We start from the raw sequence: 24,607 nt of genomic DNA on the forward strand, positions 1-24,607 counted from the left end.
TATGCCAAGGTCGAGTCCGAACCTTGAGATCACATTTTCTTAACCAAGGTCGAGCTCGAACCTTCAAACAACAAAATTGGGAGCTCCTCAGAAGCCCCTTCGCTCTTACATCACTCGGTGCTTGGGGGGCAAGTGTACTGGCCAGCCAAGTTGCCGACTTGTCCCTCACCAATCTATTGACTCAATCAAAGGTTTACCAGCCTGACCAAGCAGTAAACTCATTATTGCCGAGTTCCTCAGCTCGGCCATGAAATATGGACATCGGAATACGACATCGGCCCAAAGAGGCCACGTCATCAAACAGATAAAAATACAATCTTGTTACCACGCGCCTGCACGTTCTCGAGAACGAGGCGACAGTTGCAACACATGGCATCTTGACAGGCAAGCATGCGCGAAAGGTCACTACTCCCTAACGAGCTCGGTCTTAACTCCTCGACCTACGGTCTTTGGAGCTCGGGGGGCTAGTGTACTATCCGTACTGCGAAGTCGAGCTCCGAGCCCGGCACCACAGCGCAGGACGACCTCGGACACGCGCTGTGTGACGTCAGCTCGTCATCCTAATCAGATCATAACTGATCTCGGGCCCAAGGCCCAACACAACCCTAATTAACACCAAGGTACGTGCATTATTTATACGAGACTCACACTCATACAAATCCTAACTTAAGCATCGGAGTCTCTTTTGCAAGTACCACCCCCATCTTGGAGCATCAAGCGTACCAGCGAAGGAGGCTCACCAATCTTACTCAGAGGATCATCTCTACAGTAGATTTCCAGTAAGAACAAATATGAATTATGGTGCTAAACTGTGGAACGACCTTAAGAATTATTAATCCATCAAATTCCTATTAACATAAACAATTGTTCATAATAATTAAAAATAATCTTGATAAAGACCAAAATATATATATATATATATATATATATATATATATTTTGGTCAGCTGTTAAAAATCAAATATGAGAAAAGCGAAGCTTCCACAAGTTGTTTGGCAGCAATAGGAAAGCACGATGAGGCAGTACTTAATTGACCGTAAACATTGGAAGCATTACAATTATAAATTATTACACGCGTTCCGCTACTCTTCCTTATCCACATGTGACCAAGTTTCCCACTTTCCCCTTTTACCCATGAGAAAATCTCGTTGACTGCATCCCATAAAATAAAAATAAAATTGAAAACCAAACAACAAACGAAGGTCGCAAGAATAAGAACAAGAACAAGACCAACATTTTGGAGCCGCTTCATTCTCCTCCAACTAACTACTAATCAGAACTGTTCTCACAGATCCTCCTTTTTTCCCTTTCTTTTCTGCGTTTAATTCGCCACCCACCCGCAAAGCGTTAACCATTTTTGTTCATTGCAACTGAGATTTCCTCAGTTAGGGTTTTATTCATCGGCTTCATTCATTTTATCAATTTTTTTTAAAAATAATTATTGTCATTATTATTCCAAATTCGAAGCGAACCATAGTTATTCATGGCGTCGAGTTTTGACCGGTGGGAAAAAGATCCTTTCTTTAACGCTGCCGAAGAAGTTCAGGAATCTGCGGATAGGTATATTCATTTGGGTATTTATCATAAGCTTTCTTCGTTTTTTGTTCCAATTAGCTTTGTGTTTTTATGTAATTTGTAATTGATTTGGTTCTGAACAGGAACTATAGGAGTAGAACTTACTTAATTTGTGCCTTTTTCTACTCTATTGAATTGAATACAGAGAAATGATAAGCTTGGAGTTTGTAAGTTTAGTTGTCTGCACTATATTATAACTTCTTCTTGTTGATTTTGTTGTTATTGTCTTTTTCAAGGATGGAATCTACGTATAGGACATGGATACACGCAACAAAAGATGCATCTAGCATGTGGAACTCTGATGAATTGTGCAGAGATCTACGTACTGCACTTGGCACTGCCAAATGGCAGGTAATTTTGACTCCTGGTAAATGAGCTACTAGATAGTTAGTTCATTTGATATGTTTTGTCGTTGAAATGGGTATATGATTGCATCTCTGGCTTGCAATGCAGTTAGAGGAATTTGAACGGGCGGTGAAGTCAAGTTATAGCAAAAGCTCAAGCGAGGAAGCGAGAAATAGGCACCGAGATTTTATCACTGCCATTGAGGATAAGATAATGAAAGTTGAGCATTTGTTGAATGGATCAGTTGTTCCAGGAGACAAGGCATCTCTGCCTTGGTTGCGTTTAGATGAAGGAGAACAGAATGAGCTTGCTTTGTTTCTTTCAGGAACGCCAGCATCTGGAAGTAATGATCCCACTTGGTCTAACTTAAGGGACATTGAAGATCCACTATTAAGTGATGTAGCTTTGGCCAGTAATTGTTCAAAGGATTTTCATGTTTCATCTGGATGGGGTGAACCAAAGGAGGAGATGTCAAATGGGCATCGCCGGACAGCCAGTGCTAGCGCTGGTATTGGTTTTTGGAAAATTTCGGTTCATGATGATGCACAGCAGTGGAGTTCCTCCAGCGGTTCTTCTGGTCCAATGCATAAGATACCCAGTTTATCAGGTTTTCTCAGTTCTGTGGAATCTGTCCCCAAGTTGAAGTGGCCTAGGAATGGTTATAGAAAGCTCAAAGCAGCAGATCATCGTGAAGAAGCTGACACTGCACTACTTCCAACAGCTGAACTGAATAGGGTGTGTACTTAATCTGCACCTTTTGTTTCTCTCATAGGACCGGTTTGGTTAAACTTTTTTAGAAGTACTCATACGATAGAAAAATAGAAAAGAAAAATGAAATAAGTTTTTCCATAAGCTTATGTAAAAATTAATTTATAGAAACTTTCTTCTACAAGTTTCTCCAAAATCTTATTTTGACTTTATGTATAAGCTTGTTTTCATTTATGGAGAAAGTAATTTCAATTTTCCTTCCTATTTTTTTCTTCTAAAAGTATTTCTGGAGAAGTTTATTAAATCAGACTCATAATGGAGTTTTGTTTGAGTGGTTTTTAATACATTAGTTGAATTACTAATATGTAATTCCTTTTTGTTTTTCTTTTGTTGAAAAAAGGGAAACAATGCACGCTGTGAAAGAAGTAAAAGTGGCCTTGATAGTTCTGATGAATGCTATGACAAGCAACTCTATGGATGGTATGGTGCTATCCGGAGACAGCTTCAAAGATCTCAATACCAAATGCAATACAGGCAGCCTGTTCGAATAGCTGTTTCGATTGTTGTTCTCCTTTCTTTTATTGGTAAGCTGATAGCTGTTTCGATTGTTGTTCTCCTTTCTTTTATTGGTAAGCTGTTGTTGTATGTGTACTGTGTTCCTACTTACATTGTATGTACTTGCATGCAATGGGATTTCTTATGAACAACTTCTTACTATGGAAATTGAGGAATTATACCTTATTAATCTTTTTATTATTACTATTATTATTTCAATAATTTGTATGGCCTTCTTGCTAACGATTTGCTTTTGCTTCTCATCCTAAAGCTGTTGTTTATTGATCTTTTTTTTTAATTATTTATTCTTTTTCCAATTTTGTTCTCTTGATTTGCAATAGTCACTCCTGTTGCTATCTCCATGCTTTCCTATCTTTTTTTTCTTCTTTCGTTAGTTTGTTGCATAGCTTGTTTATTTTACACGTAGACATTTCAATTTATTGAACTTTATTATGCGATGGGCATTCTTTTGTTGGGAGGAATCCAAATTTATTGTCTGTAACGTGAATGTAAAGTGTGTAACTTCTGTTACTTTTGTGGTTTTGCCCCTTTTCAATAATTTTACGAATAAATTTTTGTAGTTTAATGTATTTAACCAACTGATTTTCTTCTTTCCTTGAACACCCTTAAGCTTACATCTTGGTCCATTCTTGGCAACTGTTTGAAATTTTGTCTGCCCACTATATGTGCCTCACATGCTTGCATTATTATTATTGTTGTTGTATACAATTTATGTTGCGGCTTACACTTATCGGTATCCTGCAGCATTAATCGCATTTCACGCAATGTAGAAGGAAGATATAGATACACGATCTATCAATTTGTAGCTAGAGACATGACGAGGTGCAGACAAGCTTTTGATGCAAGTTCATATAGTCCCACATTGTCGCTTGAGCAGCAGAGATAGGTTAGATTTTCTAGAGGTACACCCTTAAGTTTTGGGATTTTTATTAGTCAATTAGAGTCTACTATAGGCACTTCCTCAACTTTTCGTTTTTTTCTTTTGGCTATTCAATCTGATTTTCCCCTCCCACTTCAAAATTGTCCATGAAAAGCTCTGTTTACTATAAAATAGTAAGATGGATATGGTAAAGGGGATTGGCCTATTTGATATTCTAATGTGTATCATACATGTCTGCTGGATGCTAGAGCTGTTTTTTTATTTTTATTAAAGCTAATAATGGTCTAGCGTGGGCATTTTCAAGATGATACCTTCATTATTCTTTTTATTTTTTTGTTTTCATTTGATATGGACCAATACTTGGCAGTTATGGGCCTGCTGGCCCAGCAAAGATGTGAGTGATGTCGGTTAAACATGAGAGCTTCGCTTCGACGTTGTCTTGCTGAACTTGCTCTGAGAATCTGAGATATCGCACTGAATGTAGTGCACGTTGCATAACATTTTATTTCAATAAATTAAACTTAGACTATGCATGGAGATTTGAGTTGTCTAACTTTTACGTAACCGTTTCCTTATTATATAGACATGTTTCGATGGCATTAATAAAGAATCAACTACAAAGAATTTTAACTAAAAAATATGGAGATGTATAGAAAGCCATGGTAGGGTGGATTAATAATAATATTATATATATATATATATATATATATATATATATAGATATAGATATAGTGACGAATTTAGAATTTAGAAAATTTGTTAAGTAGGAGTAATAAAATATTTTATAATATTTTTTTTATTAAAAATAAAAAAACTTTTTTAGAAAAAGTACATTTTTGTGACAAAAAATTTAATATCTTTATTTTTTATAAATTAAAAATTTTCATAGAGTAACAATTTTTTTTTATTTTATTTAATATTATATTTAAGTGACTTTATAATTTTTAGTGACTTATTTAATATCAGAGGAACAAAATAGTATAAATTATTAAGATAAATATGATACAATTATTATTAATTTTTTTTATATCTATTATAAATTATGTTCATTTAAATCAAAAATATTTTAGGAGAATAATGTCTATTTTTTTATAAGAGTAAATTTATTTTTGCATTAAATGTTTAAATAAAAAAAATAAAAACTTTATGTGACAATTACTCTCATTTCTCTTAATTTGAATTTTCTACCAACACATAATGTACATATACAAGATCAAAATGGTTAAAAATAAAAATAAAAATTAAAAAATAACTTATATTTATATACTAAATTATGATATCTTTAATAAATAAAGTAATAAATATTTCGATAAAAAATAAAGTATATTATAATAATAATGGAAGGAACATGAGGGTTGTGTTCAATTGAAAGCCCATCAAGAATGATGGAGATGTGTTTAGATGGGTGGGGATCCTACAGAGGTTAGGGTATCAACGTTTTTCTTGATTGATAAAAGATAATTGTTGAGAGAATCAGTTTTCTGAATATCTTTGAGTTGAGTTTTCAATTGATACACCTTTGAACAAGTTTGAGATTCAAAGTAAGTGTGAAAGTATTTCTAAATTTGGTGAGCGTGGTTGCAACCCGCTATGCGAGCAGCATGAAGTGTAGGAGAGATTGAAGTAAGAAGTCATGTATATACGATTTGATCTTGTTGCTCCCAATTGGCATAGTCGTCAAAGATTTTCCTAAGAGCTATGTCGTCTTTGTCCTTGAATTTGTTAGGTATGAAAGGAAAAATCAATGAATTGTTGTAACTTGAAGGATTTGATAGTGCTTGAAGCTTGCATCATCCATATGAGGAAGTTTTCATCATCAAGTTTGATTGAAATATGTACGATTATTTGAATTGCGGAAACTATCATGAAGAATTCATTATTTTCTCAAGATCTTATTGTTCTTGATGATACCATGTAAGATTTAGATGAGAGAAAGAGAAGAAAGAAAAAATAGAAAAAATATGTATTATTATTAATGATGCATACATATTATACTACAAGAGATATATATAGAGAAAGCCTAAGAGTTTAATGGGCTTAATGACTCTTATAGACTATATTCCCTTTACATATTTCATTATTTCTCAGTCATACAAACTTTGGCACCAAAATCCCTGTAAGTGCATGTGTTACAACAGGAGATTCATCAAGATCCTTGAAGACAATGTCAACACAACCTTGAAGGCTTAGATAAATATCTTTTCCACACCCTCATGGCACAATCTTATAAACTTTGGTCCTATATATCCAACTCTTAAACGAATTATTAGAGTTCCTAAACCCCAAAAACCCATGCTCTCTCGCCTTGTTCATGCTGTCCAATACCACTGCCTCCCCTCCCAATGCAGCATCTGCAAGCCACCATTCTTCAATCTCTTCAAGCTTGACATGCAGTAGCTGATTCTCCCTCACAATCTTTTCCCACACTGCACCCTTATTCTTCATCGTTTTGGAGAACCTCATATCTGAACCTTCTAGAAACCCAAAATCCCTTATCTCAAATTGTTCCGCCAACACTTTCCACACATGCTTCCACTTGAAAACATCCCCGTTGCTACAGTTGAAGGCCTTGTTCTTTGCAAGAGGGTCCACCGCACCCCAAATGTGCTGCTCCGCAATTAAATCAGCATCAGAAGCGGTGGACGTTCCTTAACATAGCACCGTTGACTTCACAATTTTGGGCCTCCGTTGTCTTGTTCATCCAACAAACGTAGAAGATGTGAGTGACGTCGGTTAAACATGCAAGCTTCGATTCGACGTCGTTTTGGTCGGAGATATCGCACTGGATGTAGTTGATAGCGTGGTCTGCGTTCCAAGTTGGTTGGGTACGGCGTGCCACACCGTAAACCTTCTATGGACCACCGGGTGTGTTTGGGAGAGGTAGAATATGAGAGAGGCTGTTGCCCACGATGCCGCCACGCCTAAAACCAACGCCGTTGGAGGTACCTCAAAGGGTGGGATAGCTGGTCCCAAGATTTAACGCGGCTGCATACACAAGGCAGGATTCGAACCCCTGACCTTGCTTAAGCGTGGATCAACCCCTACCGCTGAACCACACGCTTGGAGTTCAACACCACGTTTTAATGATATGTATTTAAATTTTTTATTTTATAAAAAAATTAATAATACTTAACTATATGTTCTAGAGATTAATACATGTGGTGTTGGAGGACCACTTAATAGTTTTTTTTTTCTTCTACTAGATGTGATATGCTTAATCTTTGTTCGATTCTTATTTCATTTAATGTCATTTATGTGTTCATTTAATATTTTTTATTATTAATATCGTAAGTCTTTATAAATAAATAATAACATTTGTTAACTTTTATTGTCTTTTTTCTGTTCAAATGTTATTTTCTTCTTCTTCAAATCATAAAAGATTAAATGACGTTTTGTACAATTGAATTTTTTAAACAACTATTTTTTAATTTTTAAATGTTAGTCAAAGTAATATTTTTTTTATATTATTTCAATTCCTTAAATTTTAAAATATATATTAATAATATTTTATGATTTTCATTATTATAATATTACATGTGACTTTTAATTATGTTTATTTTAACAATATTCTTTTTTATATTTTAGATTATTATTATTTTATAATCATATCGTAGTATTTATTTTATTTTATTTTTTAAATTATAATATTAATCTGCTATTATTTTTTATTTTTTATATTTTATTAATTATTTTATCAACGTAGCCTACTATTAATAATTCTACCTCCCCAGAGTCCTTTTCACATGTAACATTGAGATGCCTAATCTTGTACTTCCATTGCCATGTTATTTAATGTTTTTTTTAAGATAAAAAAGATTATAAAGATGGTCGTAATAAAGATTAAACCTAGGTCTTTATGTTTTTAATTATCTCAATCCCTTCCCACCTAACTACTAGACTAACCCTAGTGATTTTAATGTTATTTATTTGTTCATTTAATTTTTTTTAGATAAAATTATATTTTTAAATTTCACTGCTTTTAAAAGGTTTAATTTGATTCTTTAATTTTTTTTAAGAAAAATTGTAATATTGTCCTTTCAATTAAATTGATATTAATAGCGTTAAAAAAATTAGATAAAAGAACAATATTAAATATTTTTTGAAAATCAAAGAACCAAATTGAATATTTTAAAAGGCTTAAATATGTTTTTAATCTCTTAAATTTAGGGTAAATTTATTTTTGGTTCATCAAATTTAAAATTGGTATTTTTAGTCCTTGTAATTTCAAAAAATCATATTTTAGTTCTTATATTCAAATTTTGTTAAGAAATTTATCAAATATTATTGCATAAAATCTACCTATTGGTGTATTTGTTAGTGAAAACATCACATTTGTCTCAAAAATAAATTTGCCTTAAATTTGAGGGACTAATATTTTTTGTCTAAATAAATTTGAATAATATTTTACGTACTTTAACAAGATCATGAATATTAACAACAGATTGAGTACTTGAAATTTAAAAAAAGAATATCACAAAATGAAGGAGATATCTAATAAAAAATATATTAAATAGGTAGAAAAAATTCAAATTTATTTAGGTTGTCGCAATCAGGATCACAACACGAATAATGCAAAAATATTTTATTATAAAGCCGCCACCAATATTTTGTTTTGAGAAAAATAAATTGGAAAGTACTTTTAAAAAATGGTCTTCGAAATCAAAGTTAAAATCAAAAGTCAATTACATGTAGAGAATGTATTAGTACTGTACAACGCTAGTTAAAAGTAATACCTTTAATTAATTGGTCAAAACTATATATCTTTACAAATATTCATTTTACCCCCAAAAAATATTTTTTTAATTTAATTTTTATTTTAGAAATAATTTATATGTGAAATATGTAACATCCCAGTTTTTATTATTATTATATGGTATTTGGTCATAATTTTGTGATTATATTTTACTTTAATTGTAGCTAATTCACATTTCATTTATGCTTAATTGTAGGCTTTAGAAATATATGTATATTGTTGGGCTTAATTAGATAGTTGTAAACTTTCTTTTCAATAAAATCGTTTTCGCTGGGCTGACTGGCAAACCTCGGTGTTTAGGGCATAACTTGGGCTGTGATGGTCCAAATGATGCAAAATTGGTGTCAATGGAAATCTAAGAGAAAAACGCACAACTTTTACAGAAATAGCCATTTGCAAAATCGGTCGTTTAGGAGGTCAAAATTGGAATTTGATTGATACAATTGGTTCTCGCTGGACTGATTGGCAAGCCTCGGTTTGTGGGGTATAACTTGGTCGGTGGTTGTTCAAATGATACAAACTTGGTGGCTATGGAAAGATAAGAGAAAATCCTACAACTTTGATGAAGGAAATATTTTCAGATTCGGCTGTCTATAAGGTCCAAATCAGTAGCTAAAGTCGATGAGGAAAAGAACATGGCACCAACTCCATTAATTCATCCCACCAACTTTAATAATTCATCTCACTAATTCATTCCACTTAGTTTTGTCTAAGATTTTTTCATTATTTTCCATTTTTTAATGTGTCTTGAAGGCTATAAATAGCCCTTCACTTCTCCATTGCAAACCATCCCTCAATTCTCATTCTCTCTTCTCTTATACTCTCTTCTTCTCCTCTTCTTCTCTTTGAAGACCTAGAGGAATCCATAGGAGGTGGTTCTATCCTAGTAGAAGGAGCCTAGAGGAGGAAGCCCTTCTTTAGTTTCAGCGCTTGTCATCCAGGTAAGGGGGGGAGTGAGAAATCTCGCTCTGGGTGTGGGATTGTATGCTGGGTAGTGGGATTGGCCCCCAATCCTGTGTTTGTTGTATGTTATATTGTTTGTATGTTCTAATTGCTTGGTTAATATGTGTGTATGAATAGAAATTCTGTTGAGATTATGATTGTGAAAGTTATGAATATGATATGATAATGTGAATGTGATGTTTCTAATGATATGATGTGATGATGAAATATGATGTGAAATGACCATGAGATATGATTGACCATGAGATAGATAATGTGATAATGTGACAATGAGATATGAAATGTGATAAAGAGAAATGACCATGGAAAGTGATAAAGTGATATGAGAATGCATAGAGTCTTGTTTGACATGCATCATTTGCATAAAGTGATAAGGGTACGATATGGAATACGCCGCCAGAGAAGGCCCCCTAGTGTAAAAGCTGTGGGGATCAGTCCTTGGGGATGGCTCGGTTTGGAAGTCCCAGTCTCGCCCATTGTGTGCATGGGATGTATCTTGCGCGGCTTAGCTATCCCGACGAGACTCTGGTAGTATGTCCTTCTAGTGAGAGTGCGCAGAGGTTGTGTCCCGGCATGTACTCCTAGACTACTCTTTGTGTATTGCTAGCGGCAATATACTACGTGATAAGTGACTGGCGCCACATGCATGATAAAATGTAGTCCGTGTCCATACATGTGTCTTTTGATGTTATATGACAAATGAATATGCCTTGAATGAGTAAGATGTGATATTTTATTAATCTATGTTATACATATTTTGTTTGTGCTTGGCTATCTGGTATATATTTCTACACTGTGAGCCGAGTGAGATGTTTTCTCACTCCCTTTTTCTTTGTGTTGTTTTTCTCTGACTGTTATACAGGTGATTATCAGTATGAGGCTGAGAATGTTGGTCGTGAAGCTTAGGCTTCTTTATGGGCTATGCTCTGATAGGACATGTGACATCGGGGCATAAATAAGATTAGATTAGGATGTTAATGTTATTATTTTGGAAACTTGAGATTTATTTCTTTGTAATTTCTGCTGATTGTGTATGTTAAAAATGTGATACTCTTTAAACATGTTTGATTATTAAATGTTATATTTAAATTTATTGAGTTATGATATGCGGGGTAGAGGGTGTCACATTTAGTGGTATCAGAGCCTGGTTGATCAAATCGACCGTGAGTTATGAGTCTACTGTGCTTGTGTGATAGTTGAGAAATTTATACTAGCATGATGGTTGATTATGTTTGTTGTCATGTGTACTATTTTCTTAGATTATGGCTGGTAGAAATGATCGTGCAATTGCTGATGCTCTTCAAGCGTTAGCACAAGCCGTGAGTAACAATAATAGGGCTGAAATCACTCCTAACTGGTTAGAGCGATTTCAACAAAATAATCCACCTACTTTCCAAGGAGGATATGACCCAGATGTTGCGATGAATTGGCTAATGGAAATCGAAAAGATTTTTAATGCCATGGAGTGTCCTTTCGCTCAGAAGGTGAGGCTGGCTACCTTCATGTTGACTGCTGATGCCCATTTTTGGTGGGAAGGAGCTCTTCAAAGGATGATTGATGGAGGAGTGCAATTGAATTGGGACAACTTCAAGAGAGTCTTCCTCGAAAAGTATTTCCCGGATGATGTAAGAAGCCAGAAAGAAGTTGAATTTCTCGAGCTGAAACAAGGAAATGATACAGTGGCAGAGTATGCTGCAAAATTTGATGCCTTGGTTCGCTATTGTACTCATTACCATGGTGAGGGTGGTGAAAGGGCTAAGTGTATTAAGTTCGTGAATGGCCTTCGTCCGGAGATAAAAACAGCAATTAATTATCAAGAGATCTATCACTATCCAACGCTTGTCAACAAGAGTAGAATCTATGATCGTGATAATCGTGCACGTGCTAGTTTCTACAAAGGGGTTGGAGGTCCTATACGTGCTGCAGGTTCTAGTGCTCTGGGTAAGAGTAAGCCTTACTCTGTTCCTACCAAAATTCAAGGAAATCATGCTAAGAGTAGATCCGTTGCTAGAAATTCTTTCGTAAGTGGTGCTGCTAGTGTAGGAGGCTCTGTTTCTACCCCTACTAATCGATGCAAGAAATGTGGGCTGCGTGGGCATGAACACTATAACTGTCCCGACAAAGAAATAACATGTTTCAATTGCAATGGCAAAGGTCATATTAGTACTCAGTGTCCACAATCGCCAAAGCAACGTATGATGGGAACAGGAGCTAATTCTCAACCTAAACGTCCAACAACTACTGGAAGAGTATTTGCTCTTAGTAGTGCTGAAGCTACTCAGTCCGATAATTTAATACAAGGTATTTGTTTCATAGCTGAGAATCCTTTGGTTGTACTGTTTGACTCTGGTGCAACTCATTCTTTCATTTCTTTTGCCTGTGTCCAAAAATTGAAATTGCCAGTGTCTTATTTGAGCTATGATCTAGTGGTAGAAACTCCCACAGAAGGTCCCATATCTACTTCTAGTATTTGCCTCAAATGCCCAATTTCTATTTCTGAAAGACAGTTTCTGGTTGACCTTATCTGTTTGCCTCTTAGTCAACTCGATATCATTCTTGGAATGGACTGGTTATCTTCCAATCATGTCCTACTAAATTGTTTTGAAAAATCCATATCTTTTGGTGAGAATAAGGGCGCAGAGTTTTTAAGTGCTAACAAAATAAAAACTTGTTTAAAGGAAAATGAAAAGGTTTACATGATTCTCGCCTGTTTAACTCTTGAGAAAGACCATGAGCCTAGTAAGATTCCCATAGTAAGAGAGTTTCCTGAAGTTTTCCCTAAGGACATATCTAGCTTACCACCTGAGAGGGAGATTGAGTTTTCCATAGACTTAGTACTTGGTACTGCACCCATATCCATAGCACCTTATAGAATGTCCCCTAAGGAGTTAGCTGAACTCAAGAAACAGATAGAAGAACTTCAAGAGAAACAATTCATTAGACCTAGTGTCTCACCTTGGGGAGCGCCTGTTTTGTTGGTCAAGAAGAAAGATGGGAGCATGAGGTTGTGCGTAGACTATAGGCAACTAAATAAAGTAACCATCAAGAATAAGTATCCATTGCCTAGAATAGATGACCTTATGGACCAGCTAGTTGGGGCTTGTGTGTTTAGTAAGATAGATTTGAGATCAGGTTATCACCAAATCCGAGTGAAATCCGAGGATATCCCAAAGACTGCTTTTAGAACCCGCTATGGGCACTATGAGTATTTAGTTATGCCTTTCGGTGTAACTAATGCACCTGGAGTATTCATGGATTATATGAATAGGATCTTTCACCCCTATTTGGATAGATTTGTAGTAGTCTTCATAGATGACATCCTTGTATATTCTAAGACTAAGGAAGAACATGCTGAACACCTTAGGATTGTCCTTCAAACCCTTAAGGAGAAGCAGTTATATGCTAAATTGTCTAAGTGTGAATTCTGGCTCAATAGTGTAAGCTTTTTGGGACATGTGATTTCTGAAGGAGGGATAGCTGTAGACCCTTCTAAGGTAGAAGCTGTACTTGAGTGGAAAACACCTAAGTCAGTTTTTGAGATCAGGAGTTTTCTGGGGTTAGCTGGGTATTATAGGAGGTTTATAGAGGGTTTTTCTAAATTAGCATTACCTTTGACCAAATTGACTAGGAAGAATCAACCTTTTGTGTGGGACTCTAAGTGTGAAGAGAACTTTCAGGAACTTAAGAGGAGGTTAACTAGTGCCCCTATTTTAGCATTACCTGACCCTAATGAAACCTTTGTAGTGTATTGTGATGCCTCTAAGATGGGTTTAGGAGGGGTACTTATGCAGAAGGGAAAGGTAATAGCCTATGCTTCTAGGCAATTGAAAATCCATGAACAAAACTACCCTACCCATGACCTTGAATTAGCTGCAGTAGTATTTGTTCTTAAGTTGTGGAGGCATTACTTGTTTGGGTCTAGATTTGAAGTTTTTAGTGATCATAAGAGCCTTAAGTACTTATTTGACCAAAAAGAACTAAATATGAGGCAGAGGAGATGGTTAGAGTTCCTTAAGGATTATGATTTTCAATTAAATTACCACCCTGGCAAGGCTAATGTTGTAGCTGATGCTCTGAGTCGAAAATCCTTGAGAATCTCTTCTTTGATGATTAAGGAGTTGCACATGATTGAAGAGTTTAGAGATATGAGCTTAGTGTGTGAACTGACCTCTAGGAGTATTAAGTTGGGAGCCTTGAGAGTGACTAATAACTTGATAGATGAGATTAGAAAAGGTCAGAAAGCAGATCCTTTCTTATTGAGTCAAGTAGAGAAGTTGAATCAAGGTGTGGAAAGTGAGTTTAAAGTTGGAGTAGATGGGGTGTTAAGATTTAAGGACAGGTTATGCATTCCTAGTGTGCCTGAGCTTAAGAAAGCAATCCTAGAAGAAGGTCATAGGAGCAGCCTTAGTATCCATCCAGGAGCCACTAAGATGTACCAAGACCTTAGGAAAATGTTCTGGTGGCCTAAGATGAAGAGGGAGGTAGAGGAATTTGTGTATGCTTGCTTAGTATGTCAGAAAGCTAAAGTAGAACACCAGAAACCTTCAGGTCTGCTACAACCTTTAGATGTGCCTGTGTGGAAATGGGATAGCATCTCGATGGATTTTGTAGTAGGATTACCTAGGACAAGGAAGAACTTGGATGCTATATGGGTCATTGTGGATAGATTAACTAAGTCTGCCCATTTTATTCCCATTAACATTAGATACCCTTTGGAGAGATTAACCAAGTTGTACATAGGTGAGATTGTAAGGTTGCATGGGGTTCCTACTAGTATAGTTTCTGATAGAGATCCTAGGTTCACCTCTAGATTTTGGGAGAGCTTGCATAAGGCGTTAGGCACTAAGCTTAGGTTGAGTTCAGCATATCACCCCCAAACAGATGGCCAGACTGAGAGGACCATACAATCCTTAGAAGACTTGTTGAGAGCTTGTATCTTAGAACATGGAGGTACTTGGGATAGTTTCCTACCTTTGATAGAGTTTACCTACAATAATAGCTACCATTCCAGTATTGGGATGGCACCCTATGAGGCTTTGTATGGTAGGAGATGTAGAACACCTTTGTGTTGGGTAGAACCTGGAGAGAGTGCCATTTTGGGACCTGAGATAGTTCAACAAACCACCGAGAAGGTTAAGATGATCCAGGATAAAATGAGAGCGTCCCAAAGTAGACAAAAGAGCTACTATGATAAAAGAAGGAAAGACCTTGAGTTTAAAGAGGGAAATCATGTATTCCTTAAAGTAACTCCTTGGACTGGAATTGGTAGAGCACTTAAATCTCGCAAACTTACTCCAAGATTCATTGGTCCCTACCAGATCCTTAAAAGAGTTGGTGATGTAGCCTACCAAATTGCGTTACCTCCATCCCTATCAAATCTTCATGATGTCTTCCATGTTTCTCAACTTAGAAAATACATTCATGACCCATCTCATATTGTGGAACCCGACAACATTCAGTTAAAGGATAACCTCACTTATGAAACCATACCTTTGAGAATTGAGGACAAGAGGGTAAGGCAACTAAGAGGTAAGGAAATTCCTTTAGTCAAAGTTGTTTGGGGAGGAAACTTTGAAGAAGACGCTACATGGGAACTAGAAAGCAAAATGCGGGAAGCTCATCCATTCCTGTTTTCAGGTAAATTTCGAGGACGAAATTTCTTAAAGGAGGGGAGAATTGTAACATCCCAGTTTTTATTATTATTATATGGTATTTGGTCATAATTTTGTGATTATATTTTACTTCAATTGTAGCTAATTCACATTTCATTTATGCTTAATTGTAGGCTTTAGAAATATATGTATATTGTTGGGCTTAATTAGATAGTTGTAAACTTTCTTTTCAATAAAATCGTTTTCGCTGGGCTGACTGGCAAACCTCGGTGTTTAGGGCATAACTTGGGCTGTGATGGTCCAAATGATGCAAAATTGGTGTCAATGGAAATCTAAGAGAAAAACGCACAACTTTTACAGAAATAGCCATTTGCAAAATCGGTCGTTTAGGAGGTCAAAATTGGAATTTGATTGATACAATTGGTTCTCGCTGGACTGATTGGCAAGCCTCGGTTTGTGGGGTATAACTTGGTCGGTGGTTGTTCAAATGATACAAACTTGGTGGCTATGGAAAGATAAGAGAAAATCCTACAACTTTGATGAAGGAAATATTTTCAGATTCGGCTGTCTATAAGGTCCAAATCAGTAGCTAAAGTCGATGAGGAAAAGAACATGGCACCAACTCCATTAATTCATCCCACCAACTTTAATAATTCATCTCACTAATTCATTCCACTTAGTTTTGTCTAAGATTTTTTCATTATTTTCCATTTTTTAATGTGTCTTGAAGGCTATAAATAGCCCTTCACTTCTCCATTGCAAACCATCCCTCAATTCTCATTCTCTCTTCTCTTATACTCTCTTCTTCTCCTCTTCTTCTCTTTGAAGACCTAGAGGAATCCATAGGAGGTGGTTCTATCCTAGTAGAAGGAGCCTAGAGGAGGAAGCCCTTCTTTAGTTTCAGCGCTTGTCATCCAGGTAAGGGGGGGGAGTGAGAAATCTCGCTCTGGGTGTGGGATTGTATGCTGGGTAGTGGGATTGGCCCCCAATCCTGTGTTTGTTGTATGTTATATTGTTTGTATGTTCTAATTGCTTGGTTAATATGTGTGTATGAATAGAAATTCTGTTGAGATTATGATTGTGAAAGTTATGAATATGATATGATAATGTGAATGTGATGTTTCTAATGATATGATGTGATGATGAAATATGATGTGAAATGACCATGAGATATGATTGACCATGAGATAGATAATGTGATAATGTGACAATGAGATATGAAATGTGATAAAGAGAAATGACCATGGAAAGTGATAAAGTGATATGAGAATGCATAGAGTCTTGTTTGACATGCATCATTTGCATAAAGTGATAAGGGTACGATATGGAATACGCCGCCAGAGAAGGCCCCCTAGTGTAAAAGCTGTGGGGATCAGTCCTTGGGGATGGCTCGGTTTGGAAGTCCCAGTCTCGCCCATTGTGTGCATGGGATGTATCTTGCGCGGCTTAGCTATCCCGACGAGACTCTGGTAGTATGTCCTTCTAGTGAGAGTGCGCAGAGGTTGTGTCCCGGCATGTACTCCTAGACTACTCTTTGTGTATTGCTAGCGGCAATATACTACGTGATAAGTGACTGGCGCCACATGCATGATAAAATGTAGTCCGTGTCCATACATGTGTCTTTTGATGTTATATGACAAATGAATATGCCTTGAATGAGTAAGATGTGATATTTTATTAATCTATGTTATACATATTTTGTTTGTGCTTGGCTATCTGGTATATATTTCTACACTGTGAGCCGAGTGAGATGTTTTCTCACTCCCTTTTTCTTTGTGTTGTTTTTCTCTGACTGTTATACAGGTGATTATCAGTATGAGGCTGAGAATGTTGGTCGTGAAGCTTAGGCTTCTTTATGGGCTATGCTCTGATAGGACATGTGACATCGGGGCATAAATAAGATTAGATTAGGATGTTAATGTTATTATTTTGGAAACTTGAGATTTATTTCTTTGTAATTTCTGCTGATTGTGTATGTTAAAAATGTGATACTCTTTAAACATGTTTGATTATTAAATGTTATATTTAAATTTATTGAGTTATGATATGCGGGGTAGAGGGTGTCACAAAATAGGGCTTCTTTTTCATTTATATTTTTTAAAAAATTTGGATAAGAATTTAAGCTAGAAAATGACTAGTCATTAAACTCTAAAATTTGATAATATTAAAGATAGAATTTTCTATTCAAATAATATTATCGATAATTACTATTATTGATTTTTCGTAAAAATATATTTTTTTTATCCTATGTGTAAAAGTTTATAATAGCAAATGACTATCCTATAAATTTTTATGATTTACGATAATAAAGGTAAAAGTGTTACTTAATTAATATCGCAAATCATTGCACAAATTAAAATAATTTATATATGAAATAGGTCTGTTTTTATATTTTTAAATTAAGGGAAAAAGCTTGCATAAGAATTTTAGTTGATAAATAAATAATCATTAAATCCTCATAATAACGTTAAAGATAAAATTATTATTCAATTAATGCTATTAGTTACGATATATTTATTTATTATTATATTAACAAAAGAGATCAAGTTTCTTAAACAAGAATTTAAACTAACAAATGGTCAGTCATTAAATCCTTATAATCAATGTTTAAAATAAAATTATTATTCAATTAACGTTATTGATTATTGCATGTGATCATATTTTTTTAAAGAAAATAAATCATTTTACTCTATGCACAAAATTAATGATAATAAACGACTACTTTGTAAATTTTTATGATTTAAGTGATATTAAAAGATAGAAATGCTACTCAATTTAACATCACAAATTATTGCATGAGTTAAAATCATTTTTATTTTCCACAAAAAAAAATAGACACATAGGATAAATAAATAAAGAAACAAGTGATTAAAATCCTTTTTATTATTTTTTAATAAAACATATTTATTGAAAAAAAGTAGAAGTATCATAAATGTGCTATTCATCCTACAACTAAGTTATCTAATTTGTAATATGTAACATCCTACATTTTTGTAATTAGATTAATAATATATATTTTATTATAAAATTTAAAAGATTGATGTTATAGAATATTTACATTTTTATTTTTTAAAAATATTAGTAAAAATAAAAATTTTAAAATTATTTCAATTTCTTATATTTTAAATAAATAATTTAGAATAAATATATATTATTAATTAGACCCGGTACCAACAAAGTATCAGTATAAAAAATTTTATTTTTTAGTATTTTTATTTTTATAATAATCATTTATGAATTTTATTATGTTTATTTTAATAATATTAGTTTATAGTTTTAAAGATTATTATTTTTTATCATTATTTTAATTTTTACTTTTTAAATTATAGTATTAGTCTACTATTATTTTTCATTTTATAGTTTATTAATTAATTATATTTATATTCACATATAGTGACACACAAAATATGTTGTTAAATTTCATTCAAAATCAACATTAAAATTATGTATAACTATATGTCAAATAAACATATACTTACATATATTATACATAAGTGACAATTTTTATATGTCACTATATATATGTAACATTTCTTGTAGTGTCATCATTAGCGATACTTTTATTTACTTTACATATACTTTAAAATTAATATATATATATATATATATATATTACATAACTATTATGTGATGCGATTCACATGTATTTGATTTAATATAAATTTTATAAAATAATAAATATATTAAAAATAAAGTATTTTATTAATTTCATTTTATAAAATGTATTTTATTTATTTATTAAAATTATTGTTATATATTATTGTATAATAATAGAAAAAGATGATTATATAGTATTTATAAATTAATGTATATAACCATGATTTTAATATATTTTTTACTCAATTATAACTAATGTATATGTTAATAATAATATCATCTTTTACATAAAATATTTGATAATGAAAATTTTATTATGAGATCACAAAAAATTGGTTCATAAACATAATTTGTCAATATGAGTTAATTCATATACCGAAACATATGATATAAACATTATATTTTATTATTCGAAACCTATGTTTATTTTATGATTAGTGTCAAGATATATGTTTGTGATTGTAAACGTTCAATCAATGAGTCTATTTTTATTTGTTTTTGGGTTTATTTTTATTTTTAAAATTTTATTTTATTTTATTTTATTTCATTTCATTTATATTTTTAAAATCAATGTCGCCCAAGTGAGAGAATGTTATAAACTTACATTTTTTATTTTAAATTTTCATTTATTTATAAAATATTGGTTGAATAGTATCTTGACAGTTCTTGAAATATTTATTTAATGAGATCGATGGGTATCGGAAGCCACATATGAATGCACATAAAATAGTGTAGCCTAATAAATGAAAAGGTAATCTCCTCTCCATTATCTTTATAAATATATGTCTTGTGACATATGGTACTGATGATATGATGCAACTTGTATAAAATTCTATCAAACTTAAGATAGATAAGATAGAAGGAGAGGAATATCATATCCTATTACAAATATATGTAAAGACTATACAAGTGGGTTAAAGGGCAAAGTACAAAAATATACACATGTCACACGAATGAAAACAAATTTTCTTGCTTAAACAAACACTTTATTTTCATTTTATTATAGTTGTTTTTACTTGTATTTTTACTTTATTACTAGTATTTTAACTTATGCAATGCACAAGCTATATATTTATGATACGTGACTAAAATTTATAATAAATTATATATCTAAATAAATATTATATTTGAATATATAAATTATATTTAAAATTTGTATAAATATATATTCTTAAATCTATAAATTATATTTTAAATTTTTGATAAATAATTTATATTATGTAGCAATATTATTTGTATTTATTAATAATTTATTTTTAAAATATTAAACTTTAATTCATAAATAAGTATGATAAATAAAATTAGATAAAAATTTAATAAAATAAAATAAAATCCTCTCATAGAAGAAAAATCCTTAAAATCGTTTTCCCGTAAAATCGAAATTTATGTTTAATATATATGGATTAATATCTTCTTTCTAAAATTTGAATTCTAATATTAAAAGTCTTATCTCTTAATAAAAATAAAACAACATAATTTTTTTTTTTATCTTTTTAAATTTGAATTCCAATATTAAAAGTCTTATCTCTTAATAAAATTAAAACAACAAAAAAAATTAATTTTTAATTTTTATGACTACTAGTAAAAGAAAGTGTTAGATTATCACATGTCAATCTCCTATTTTTATTTATTTTTTCCTATAAAAGTTTCTTCTCACTTTTACACACTTTCTCTTTTATATTTATTATTAGCATTATTTTTTTCTTTGTATTATTAGGGAAACAGACTTATCTCTTAACAAAAATAAAACAATATCCTAAATGTTAAATAATTATATATATAAGCAAATACAAAATGGATAAAAATAGGATTACTGCAAAATTAATATAATAATATTCTAAATTCTAAGAAAATATGTTATAAGATAAAAAAAAGTTTAAAAGATTTAAAAGAAAAAAATGTGTTTATGCCATATATTCTAATATTAAACCTCAAGTCTCGAATTTGAGCTTTAGGTTTGATAAAAAAAAAAATAATGCTAGAAGGAATAATCTTAATGCAGTAAAGGTTTAGAAAGAAATTAATTTTCAATGAAGTCGATAAATATTTCTATCAATACCATGATACCAAATATCTATATATATATATATATATATATATATATATATATATATATTCTAACGTTAAGATAATTATTTTCTATTCTAGATAATTTGTTATTTAAGATTATTTTAATATTAATTAATTTATTATTATGTTTTATTATTATCCCAACGAATCCTGGTGTATATCCTCCTAGGGTATTGTGATGGCTTAACCCAACATTTATACCATTGAAATATATATATATATATATATATATATATATATATATATATATATATATAGAGAGAGAGAGAGAGAGAGAGAGAGTTATAATTATATCGATGTAACTTTTACTAAGTATTACACTGCTCAATAACTTTATATTTATTGTGAATTTTATAAATCCAACCGTTATATTGAAAGTTCATATTACTTTATACGTGTATATCAAATTTTGTTAAAATTGAGCAATAACTTGAAGGTAATCAAAGTGTTCATATTTTAGTATATTTTGAAATGAATATATTATGTCAATTTTGTTTTATAATTTTAGTATATTTTGAAATGAATATATTATGTCAATTTTGTTTTATAAAAATAAAGTATCGAATCATCTTGGATTAATATAAAATTTTGTATATATAATCTAAGGGATATGAACTTTCAATCTAACGGTTGAATTTACAAAATTCGCAATAAATATAAAGTTATTGAGCAGTGTAATACTTAGTAAAAGTTACACCGGTGTAATTATAACTCCTATCATATATATATATATATATATATATATATTATTTTACTTTTTATGTTTTCAAATATTAATTTATGTGATTATACATTTATATCATTGACTAAATTTTATACATATAAATTATGAATTATGATAATAGTGTCAATTTGATATTATTTGTCAATATTTTATATAACAATTTTGATTTTATAAGTTGATTAAGTTAGTTGTGGGTGATATCTAATTCCTTTTTGTTATTTTACTTGTTCTATTGTGTAATTCTAAAATATAAAATTATAATATTTTTTTTATAAAATTTAATTATTTATTTTTTAAATTTAAATGAGTCAACTCATTTAACCAATCAACCTATAATGACTCGAACCGAATTAGCCCACTTATTGCCTAACCTGTGTGATAGGCTGGTTCAGCTACGGTTCTAAGGAAATGGCTAGGACTTTTCCATCAAATTGTGCCCAATGTATATAAGCAAACATGCGCTGTGTTGGAAGTGTCGATCTATGATCCATGAAAGTGTTGAAAACGTAGATAAAGTAAATGCACTACTCTTTTTGGTTGGGGTGAGGACTTTGTACTTTATTGAATAAAAGTTTAAAAGATTGGAGGATAGAGGGTCTGCCTCAACCATGACTTTGCGGTGGCCTACTTGTAAAAACCTAATCATCAATACCCATATCTTAACCAACTAACTAATGTGACGGATTACCTATAAAGAAAGCAAATTGCACTTTATCGTATCCAAGGTATTTACATTTGTGATTCACATTTCATAACTAGCATCCCACAAGGGACCGAGGCTAATCATTATATCAAATTGCACGAGAAAACTATGTCATCCAAGGAGAACAAAGGCCATGAAGTTAGTAGTTTTCTTTTTCATATAAAAAAGAAACAGTTCGAATAATGTAGGAAATCTTGACATATTTCTAACAGTTACAACTAAATATTGATACAAGCTTGTCATAAATTGTCGATATATATATTGTTGCGGAAACGTCTAGCAAATTTTAAACCAAAAGCAAAACAAGAAAGAAAGAACACCAAGAATTTAACGAGGTTCAGCCAATTATGCCTACTTCCTCGGACACTACCAAATATATTTCACTAAGAAATATTACAATAGAGAGAGAAGAGAAAACTACAAGCCTTAGAAGTTACAAATGAACTTGTAGTTGGGATGATTTCAAAGTGAAGGGAAGGGTTTCTATATATAGAACCTAAGGCACTACACATTCCCAAACCTATCCAATGTGGGACTAAATTTGCCACACATAAATTTGCCACACCATATTCAACAAATCTCCACCTTGGCAAATTTCATATTTTCAAATCTCTCATCTTTGATAGTGTCTACCAATGCAGTCTTCAAATTTTGATAATATTAATCAAGTCCAAACAGTGTTGGAACTTGATTGAATCTACTACCTTTGTCAATATATCAGCTGGATTCTCTGTGGTCCTTATCTTCTGGATAGCCACTCCACCTTCTTCGATAATCTCTCTTATGAAGTGGTAACGAACATCAATATGCTTCGTCCTTGCATGGTAAGTTTGATTCTTTGCCAACATGATTGCACTTTGACTATCACAATGCACCTTCACATGCTTTTGTAGAATTCCTAATTCACCAAGCAACCCTTGAAGCCAAATTGCTTCCTTCACAGCCTCTGTCAAAGCCATATACTCTGCCTCTGTTGTAGACAAAGCTACAGTTGACTGTAAAGTAGACCTCCAACATACCGGTGCTTTTGCCAAAGTAAAAACATAGCCAGTAGTTGATCGACGATTATCCAGATCTCCAGCATAGTTGGAATCACAATATCCAACCACATTTTGACCATCTTGTTCCTGCTGAAATACCAAACCAACATCTACAGTGTTCAGAATGTACCGTAGAATCCATTTCACAGCTTGCCAATGCTCTTTTCCTGGATTATGCATGTACCTGCTCACAACCCCTACTGCATATGAAATGTCAGGCCTTGTACACACCATAGCATACATTAAGCTTCCAACAGCGCTAGCATATGGAACTTTAGACATGTAGGCTTTCTCTGCTGCATCTCTTGGAGATAAATTTGCACTGAGTTTAAAATGAGAAGCAAGTGGTGTACTAACAGGTTTGGATTCATCAGATATGCCAAAACGTTTTAGTACCCTTTTCAAATACTCTTTCTGAGTTAAACAAAGTCTTCCCAATTTTCTGTCTCTACTTATCTCCATGCCAAGAATCTTCTTTGCTTCACCAAGATCCTTCATTTCAAATTCACCATTTAATTGAGTTTTTAACTTCTCAATTTCCTCTTTGTTCTTGGAAGCAATCAACATATCATCAACATAAAGAAGAAGATATATAAAAGATCCATCATGCAGCTTGCGCAAATACACACAGTGATCGTACTTGCTCCTTGTGTACTTTTGCCTCAACATAAACTTGTCAAATCGTTTGTACCATTGTCTTGGTGATTGCTTCAATCCGTACAACGATTTTTCAAGTTTACAAAACATATTTTCTTTTCCAGCAACCTTGAACCCTTCAGGCTGAGTCATATAGATTTCCTCCTCCAAGTCTCCATGTAAAAATGCCGTCTTTACATCCATTTGAACCAGTTCCATATCCAATTGTGCCACCAAAGCCAACAGAACACGGATGGAAGAGTGTTTTACAACTGGAGAAAACACCTCATTGTAGTCAATTCCTTCCTTCTGAGCATAACCTTTGGCTACTAACCTTGCTTTGTAGCGCACTTCTGACTTGTCAGGAAATCCATCTTTCTTTGCATATACCCATTTGCACCCAATTGCTTTCTTTCCCTTTGGAA

General features: G+C 32.7%; 2 protein-coding genes across 3 annotated transcripts; one reads left to right on the forward strand and one right to left on the reverse strand.

Moving 5' to 3' along the window:
* Positions 1 to 1,162: 1,162 nt before the first annotated feature.
* On the forward strand, positions 1,163 to 4,387 carry LOC109792627 (uncharacterized). Of its 2 annotated transcripts, none has more exons than XM_029270177.2 (5): positions 1,163 to 1,560; positions 1,812 to 1,926; positions 2,029 to 2,655; positions 3,029 to 3,257; positions 3,949 to 4,387. In XM_029270177.2, exons 1-5 carry the CDS (start codon positions 1,484 to 1,486, stop codon positions 3,972 to 3,974), a joined length of 1,074 nt encoding a protein of 357 aa, XP_029126010.1. In that variant the 5' UTR covers positions 1,163 to 1,483; the 3' UTR covers positions 3,975 to 4,387. The 2 variants fall into 2 exon arrangements, with proteins under 2 accessions (XP_029126010.1, XP_020207634.1); XM_020352045.3 differs by having other exon boundaries at positions 1,168 to 1,560; positions 3,029 to 3,212.
* A 1,908-nt stretch (positions 4,388 to 6,295) lies between these two features.
* LOC109792624 (3-oxo-Delta(4,5)-steroid 5-beta-reductase) lies at positions 6,296 to 7,868 on the reverse strand. Its single transcript, XM_020352043.3, has 2 exons — positions 7,857 to 7,868; positions 6,296 to 6,691 (listed from the first exon to the last, which is right to left on the reverse strand). Exons 1-2 carry the CDS (start codon positions 7,866 to 7,868, stop codon positions 6,296 to 6,298), a joined length of 408 nt encoding a protein of 135 aa, XP_020207632.2.
* Between the last annotated feature and the right edge of the window lie 16,739 nt (positions 7,869 to 24,607).

The sequence above is a fragment of the Cajanus cajan genome, chromosome 9, assembly GCF_000230855.2.
Source record: "Cajanus cajan strain Asha chromosome 9, NIPB_CcT2T_4, whole genome shotgun sequence".
NCBI classification, from domain to species: Eukaryota; Viridiplantae; Streptophyta; class Magnoliopsida; order Fabales; family Fabaceae; genus Cajanus; species Cajanus cajan.

Bases quoted from the DNA above. Each gene is read 5' to 3' on its own strand.
- LOC109792627 (XM_029270177.2), top strand. From the start codon at position 1,484: ATGGCGTCGAGTTTTGACCGGTGGGAAAAAGATCCTTTCTTTAACGCT. The intron at 1,561-1,811 runs GTATATTCATTT...GTCTTTTTCAAG, and splicing joins GTTCAGGAATCTGCGGATAG to GATGGAATCTACGTATAGGA. The intron at 2,656-3,028 runs GTGTGTACTTAA...TGTTGAAAAAAG, and splicing joins CAACAGCTGAACTGAATAGG to GGAAACAATGCACGCTGTGA.